The 8,131-nt window shown below is 34.9% G+C and overlaps 1 protein-coding gene across 1 annotated transcript; it reads right to left on the minus strand.

Moving 5' to 3' along the window:
• Nucleotides 1–2,156: 2,156 nt before the first annotated feature.
• Nucleotides 2,157–5,105, minus strand: Fdx2 (Adrenodoxin-like protein 2, mitochondrial Ferredoxin 2). The gene is made up of 4 exons (XM_076790764.1): nucleotides 4,748–5,105; nucleotides 4,166–4,278; nucleotides 3,954–4,086; nucleotides 2,157–3,555 (listed from the first exon to the last, which is right to left on the minus strand). The coding sequence occupies exons 1-4, from the start codon at nucleotides 4,894–4,896 to the stop codon at nucleotides 3,465–3,467; spliced, it is 486 nt and encodes a 161-aa protein (XP_076646879.1). The 5' UTR covers nucleotides 4,897–5,105; the 3' UTR covers nucleotides 2,157–3,464.
• Between the last annotated feature and the right edge of the window lie 3,026 nt (nucleotides 5,106–8,131).

Genomic DNA, 8,131 nt, shown 5'->3' on the forward strand with positions numbered 1-8,131 from the left:
TTAATCTTCCCACTGTTCGAAATGTCACATTTTTGTCATAAATGCATAAAATCCGCAGTCTAATTCTTACATTTCGAAGTGCCTTTTCCATTAAAAATCCTAACTGGTCCGGTTTCAAAAGGATCACTAAATTACCGGGCCTCTTTCGGTACTAAGATTTGTAAACGTATGCTAAATTTTGTCCAACAAGTGACCTTTTTGAAAGCAAATTGATCGTCCATTGGTCAGCAATTGAAACAGGAAACAAAAGCGAAAGGATTTCTTATGAGCTTGAAATTAAACAGTGCGTGAAAAATCGATTGTTAACGAGCTCTGTGCTTGGAACTACTGGTAAGAATGTGTGAAAGAAGTATATGTAAAAGTATTGCAGTTGAAACGTTGAAACGAAGTGATTATGTTGAGTATGTTTGCACGTCAAAACTATTAATCGCCCGATAAGTTAGATGAGGCTCTTGGTGGGTAGTTCGGACGTCCTGCTATTTGTTAAATGATGGAAATTTTGTAGAATTGTCCTTTTCCATATTTTCAAGCTCTGTTTTTTGTTTTTTAACGTGGAAAGCATTAAAATGTTGAATACAATTTCTAAAAATCAAAGTGGGACCAAAGTTCTCTTACCACCTAAGTCCTCTCTAATTTATTGGGGTATAGTTTATACCCGCATGGATCTTGCCATTTCTTTATTATTATTATTATGTTTAATCATACGAAACCTCTAGTCCTAGGTTACTTTCGCTTTCACGAAAGATTAAGGTTTGCGGATTTTGACTATCGCGCGACTAAGCGATTACAAGTTCTTCGTTAATGTATCTCCAAGTTAGGGGTTCAAATCTCGAGGCGTGGCGGATTTAATTAATTAGCGGACACTCTGACAACAACGTACAATCAATTTAAATATAAAACTTCTGGCAAATTTCAAGATACTCGAGTGAAATAGTGTTTCACTTGATTAGCAGTTTTGATGAAATAAAACTAAAATAATAATTGTGTTAAATGTTGTTATAATTTGTAGATGACAGTCTCAAATTTTTAACATTTTTGCAAACTAAAAATGCATAGAAATTTGCAATCCACTTTTTCACGGTCGGCATTTTTTGGAAATAAATGTATGTGCATAGAGAAGCAAACTTGTTGCTTAGAAATAAATAAAACCATCGTTGTTCCGACTATAGAATACTATGTCCACCCAATTTTATTTATCAGGAATTTCAACCTCTTTGTAAAATATTCAAAAAATGCTATGGAACCGAATAAGTGATATCATGAATAATTTTTATTAAAAAAATTCTACTGGTATAACATAAGTGGCCTACATTGATTTTTAAAAATGTATCTAATGTTGATCCTCTCATTTCATTTTAATAAGAGATATAAGTTTAATACAAATTGCTTGATCACTGTAAAAAATTTATTTTCAATAGTTTGCTTTTTTATAAAAATGTTTACAGATGTCATAGATCAAATATTATCATAATTATGTTTTCAGATTTGAACTCCACAATTTCCAGTGAGCATGAATCATCTCGATTTTTATTACTTAAGCATTTATACTTAAATTCGTGTTTGTTCCTTTCCGCGCAGTCTATACTTTAATCACTTCCACTAGCTGCAGTTATTAAGTTGCAAACGGACGTAAGTTTAGACTTAAATGCTTAATATTATTTAAGCGAGCCGACCAATTTGTTGTATAGAAGATGAAATCGTTCAACAGGAGTAATAGTATTTTTTATTCGTAGAAAATCTTTATTTCTTACTTAATAAACATTGTTTTTATGCGATTGTATTTATATAACATGCCCTAGTTGTATTATACTGAAAATGTGGAACAATAATTCAGTGCACTACAATAAAAGTGTAAAATAACTTTTAAAAAATTGGCGAGAAATTACACGACACAAAAATATGTGGTTCGCTATTCTAAAGTTACACAGTAACAGATAACAGTACAAAAGTACTTAATTATACAGGGTGTCTCAGGATTCACGGTATAAACAGAACGTAGACAATTCTGTGCGAAAAACTATGCCAAAAATGTAGCATACAATTTTTTAACACTATGTTTACGGGACTTTAATATTTTTATTTTTCGATTATTGAGATTGTACGAATATTTAACAAATGGTAACTGAATTCTTTCTTTGGGTATATATTTTTTAAAAAATGGCTACAAATTTTGGTAGGCACATCTCGTTATTTTTATAAAGTAATGTAAAATAGTCACTTTTAGTGCTCCGTAAACCAAGTTTTATAAAACCTCATGTGAATTTACCATTCTGATTCTACCATTATTGCTGGGGCACTCTGTACGCAATCGATCATCATAAAATCATCAGACATGGCGGAGAGAATGATACAGATGGAGTAGAATTTTTGAGGATTGTTTCCAACTTGTTTTACAGTTCATTGTTAAGTTGACGTTGATAAAAGTTGGGCCAATGTTTGTGTACATAGTATATAAAAGGATGCAGACTATACAGTTGTATCTCATGTACTTTCCGAGAGTAATATTCGACGTGGGTAGGGTAAGCGAGTGAAAATATGTACATTTCATAAACACCATAAACGTGTACTTTCTACCGGACTTGTAAGTAGTGTAGCAATACAAACAATATTATATGTAAACACGCGACAATACAGGAATTAAATTATTTGTCGGGTCCATGTATAACATGCATAGTACAAAAGTGTTTTAGCTTTATGTACTGGTACTTACTAAATACCAATTTAACTGATGTATTCGGTATGTACCTACTTAAGGGAAAAAAATAAATTATTCTGAATGTACGAGATGGAGATTCAAGTTCAACCGACTATCACTAAACTGCGGATTTTATGCACTTGTGAAAAGACGCTAGAAGGATTTAAGGAAATTGTTACATTATTTTCGACTTTTTCAAGTCATTAAAAGAGAAAATATCATTTCACTTCAGTCTCTTACAATTGACTTGTACAATTTTTATTTTGCATAAAAACTCGCAGTATAGTTATCGCATAAATATTGTGAAATTGACAAGAATTGCAAATGGAATTGGAGAAGACAGGAGATTTTTAAGAGGGAAATCGAATCACAAAATTAAGTACACGATTACGAAGATGTCAATGATGTAAACATTTAAAATAAAAAAAAATCTTTCAATGTAACGAAGTTTATATTTAATTTTCACATATTTGTGTGAACTATAACATCTGCAACAAGCATACAACCTATAGTTTGATTTCAATTCTTAACAATGCTCTAAAACAAAGTCTTTAATCCTCTGCTCTTTTATAATACCTATTCAGTGATAATATACACATATCAAAGTCATAACAAGCTTAGCATGCTTCTTAAAATTACATACAAAATAGTTCGGGTATATGCTATACTAAAGAATAGCACTCCTTATTTTCTATCTTCGATTCCAAAATTCGAATGCCTAGTGTCACTATTAATTTATAGATTCTACGTGAGGTAGATTAAATTATAGTTACGCCCTCGCATCGTTAAGGGTTGTCGGTACTCTCACTTCGATTCCATCTAATTTTTTAGTCATAACTATCTGGCAGCCTAAACGTGACCTAAAATGATAATACCTTTAGAAACGTGTAGAAACTTTCTCTAGAATCGACTAGACAGAATTTGAAATTCAACTGGGCTAATATTGTAGACATTCAAGTAAATTTCAACTTGCAAATTTATTCTACTTTTCGACTTTCATGAGATCCAATGCAGAAAAGGATACAAAAGGAGTCTACGATATATACAATGAATTTTACATTCTTTTGACATTGACTGCAGATCTTTATGCAAATGCCTAGTTACATAGATTGTTTTACAAAGATCAGGAAAACATTTTTTTCACTAAGTTCGTATATTTTCAAATTTTGTACGTATTGTGAGTGCAGAGAGACCTTTGGTTCACTTAGAAGGTACTTGGAATTAATAAAAGAAGGAATTAGAAATTATTCTAACTTACGTATCGGTTAACTCGTACGCTAAATCCAACATGTCTAGTTCTTCATCTGTCGGTTTGTCAGGAAGAGTGTCATAAACTTCCTTTGGAAATATTAAATGACACGTGCTGCAAGTTAGGGTTCCTTCACAAGCTCCTATGCAAGGTTACAACATAAAGAAATATAAAAGAATGTTTCTAAACAAGATGTAATGATCAAATATCATTTAACTTACCATAGCCATCCAAATCTATTTCATTGTTTACAACGATATCTAAAATTGTATCACCTTCTTTTCCTTTTGCATTAATCTTTTCGCCATTTGCTTTGACAAATGTTATGTTTATCCTGAAAATACAAGCACAGATTGTTAAACAAAATAGCAAAAACATTGAAAGTATTTAAAAATACTGTTGTATTATTCTCGATTCGTTGAAATGATTAAGAAACGAAATAAATGCCTGTGTAGCTTTTGCAGTCACTAATTAAAGTTGTCTTCATTCATGTGTATCAATAAATGCAAATTCTTATTTTTCAAAATGTGATTCACTAATGGTGACGTTTTTACGTCGTTATCTTGTCTATTTTTAAAGCAATCGCTGCTAAGATTAATTTTATAGAAGCCGATCATTTATTCCAAATTTGAATTATGACAATTTTATGTCGCTCAAAAAAGTATAATTTGATCGCAGAATAATTACAAAAACTTTTCATCGCTGCTATAACCTCAAATTCACGAAGCTTATTATTGGACAAGAATTATGACAAATAAAAATAATTTAGAGAAAAGAGAGCGAAAGTAAATGACATAACTTACTCCTGCTTTTCGCAAAGCGGTTGCGTGGTCGATGTTTGCCTAATCATTTGAAAGGAAGACAACGGTGCGTTGTTTTTACAGTTGGAATAACGCGAAGCAACGCCGAGTAACGTTCTCGACATTTGTTGAAACTTATTTACTAGCGCCATTTTTTGGCTGAAATAGCATAGGTGAAGGATCGGAATTTCACCTAACGCCGTGACCAAATCAAAGAAACTGAGAGTTAGGTCAGCTATATCCAACTCTGACACTTTCGCAACATTCTTCCCGGACGGTACTGGACGGCACCTCGACTTTTTCCTAATCGGTAGGTTATGAAACACTTGACACGTGTGACGTTACTGAGCACGTGTCACAACACCCTGAACTTTCTCGTTTAGCGGCAGAGAGCACGCGAACCATAGACCAGAGAGGACATGAGAGTGCTCACGCTCGGGATTTTAGTGTCCCCACTTTTCCTTCATTATCTTTTTAGTCTAGACCAGAACCTGCATCATCTTTTTAGCCCGGACCAGAACCTGCATTATCTTACCTGCATCATTAGCAGTGGATTCCAAATAATGTCAGAGACAGTGCTGCCCCCTATTCAGTTTTAGCATGGAACAGAACCTTGGCAACTTTTAGCATGGAACAGAACCTTGGCACCTTTTAGCATGGAACAGAACCTTGGCACCTTTTAGCATAGAACAGAACCTGGGCAACTTTATAGCATGAAACAGAAGGCACATCACCTTAGAACGTACAGCTTGTACGTTCACAAAATCTGAATTCATAGAAAATAAACCATTCACGTTGAGTATAAAATCAAAATTAATTTGAACCGAAATCAAAATGTCTATTAAAACGAACCAGAGAAGCTATTTAGTATTCTATAAAATCTGCAGTCTAATCATTATTTTTTAATCAATCTTTAGTTAATATTATTTTCTATTATTTGAATAATGATAACACCGTAAGTCGAATAATAAATTGGCATTTTATTATACAATTACCAAAACGACATAATATTACAGATTTGAAACACTTAATTCAATTATTGTTAAAACATACGACTCGACGTGCGTCGATCCTTTCAACGAGGGTAGCAAGGGTTTCTTTTTATTTCAACACTGAAAAGTACAATACATCGATATATCACTTAAGCGTATTTACAAAGCGCATACATGTATCTCATGAAGAATGTAACTCTACCTAATTCATACAGGTTTGCCAAATAAATAATTACTAGCAGTTTTCTTAAAGTTTAATGAGGATATCGATTTCAAATTTTTGTTACAATTACCATAGCAAATTATGTTAAGTAGAATTGTATTTTTATTTTTGTTTATGAAAACTTTGCTCGACTCTTTTGCTAAGCCTACATAATTTTCAATAATTGTCGGCATAAAACACAAACATTTATCTCAGGACTATTCAGCTGTTCATTGGACTAAGTTAATAATGCATTTATAATTAGAATCCTTTTTGCTATACCAATTATTCCAAGGAATTTCTTACATAATAAAAGATTGGCGTTTTTGCATCATTTAATTAAACAAAAATGGAGTCAACATCTTCATTACATTCTAATAGAACAACTTACAATACCTTATTCAACATACCCTGTATACTGATCAAAGAAAGCAGACTTTGCTCACAATTAAACTGCGGATCTTCGTGCAAAATAAAAATTGCCGATAACAATTTTGATAAGTTGAAATCTAAAAGCACTAAAAGTGACCATTCTACACTAGTTTATAAAAATAAAAATGTCCGTTGTAGCCATTTTTTCATATATATATACCTCAAGAAATCAATTTTTTGAATATTACCTCATGGATGCATTTTTACAATCTTAAATCACCTAAATCCATTTTTCTAATAAACGCATAAAATCCGCAGTCCACTCATCACCAAATCATATCAGACTCTGACTTGGTCCGTGCCAGAGGATTTAAGCAAAGGTTCTTCAAGACCTGTACAGCATCATCCCCATCATCCCTCGCATAAAGCGTCTGCCTCTTGGAATTCTCATCCTGATACACCTTCCTCGCACTCTCGGCCATCGAATTCTCCTTGTTCCTCTTGATATGCGATTTACAAGTGTGTCTCATAGAATTCTTCGACGAAAATGTTCCAATCTTTTTGGCCTTGAACGAAGGTCTCTTCCTTCTCCTCTTCCTAGCTTCACAAGCCTCAGGATCCAAAGACACCAAAGACTTTATCGAAGGATACTCAACTTGCTTATCAAAACTCTTCATCTTCTCAGCTTCATACTTCTTCCTGGACATGATCTGACCCGGTTGAGGTGCTTTCCGTTTGGGATGAGTTCTATGGCGACCATCAGAAGTCCTCGGGGTCTTAAAAATGGGTCTCAGGGTGCCTATAACTCTGCTGCGGACTCTTAGTGGCTCCAGAAGCTCGTGCTCGGGCCAGGAAGCAACCACAGGCAAACCACAAGCATTATGCATCCCTACTAGAGGCACACCTATGGTTCTGTGCTTCTTGATCTCTGGAACCACCTGGTACCTGTCGCTATACTCCCAATTGCGACCGCTGCGTCTAGCATTTTCCTCGTACGCTGATATTTTTTGACCAACGTGTCCTCGCTGGAGATCAATAGTCCCCCATTTTCTAGCAAGTCTATTTTCCTCATCCTTCGAAAGCCTAACTACTCCATTCCCCTCTGTTTCATTGATGAAATGATGTCTAGCTTCATTGGACCTCAAGCGTCCCATAGTCATCGCCCTAGAAGACTTGTGGAAGTACTCTTCAAAGTCACTGGCGTCTTCGTCATCTCTACTGGAAATATTATACTCGCTTTTGGCTATCCTACGATCCAAAGTCTTCAACTTAGAGTTGATCTTATTGCCCCCTGTTTGAGCCTCGCGTTGATAGTCAGAGGAATGACAGGACCTTCTAGTCGCATTAGCTATGTCTGAGTGTTTCAGAAAATGCACAGGACGAGGAACTTGAGAAGTCTCGTTGCTTTCGTTTTTAGCGTGAGACACATCGTTCACTGTTTTATACTTTGGGATACAGTGGTTCTTTTCTGGTTCAGAGATTGAGGATTCGAACTGAGACTGTGGAGCTGTGGATCTTCTTAGTGTACCCATGTTGTGAGCGATTGAAGCTTGATAGTGTTTGATTGGAATGCTCCTGACTGTTCCGTTGTTTGAAGGTTTGTTTTTAGTTAGGGTCTTTCTGTCGTCGATCGGTTTGCTGGTGTCGTTACTGTTCTTCGAGCAGTTTCGGTGGAAAGGGTGATTGGGGACGTCAATTGCTCGTTCTTCGTATAGTTGGTCGCTTCGTAAGATGTCGTCGTAGAATTTCGATGGATTCTTCCAGTCTTCGATGACGCTACGGTTGAAGCGGGAGACGTCGTTTAGTCTGGGTAGATTGGTG

Source organism: Halictus rubicundus, chromosome 7 (genome assembly GCF_050948215.1).
Source record: "Halictus rubicundus isolate RS-2024b chromosome 7, iyHalRubi1_principal, whole genome shotgun sequence".
Lineage (NCBI taxonomy): Eukaryota > Metazoa > Arthropoda > Insecta > Hymenoptera > Halictidae > Halictus > Halictus rubicundus.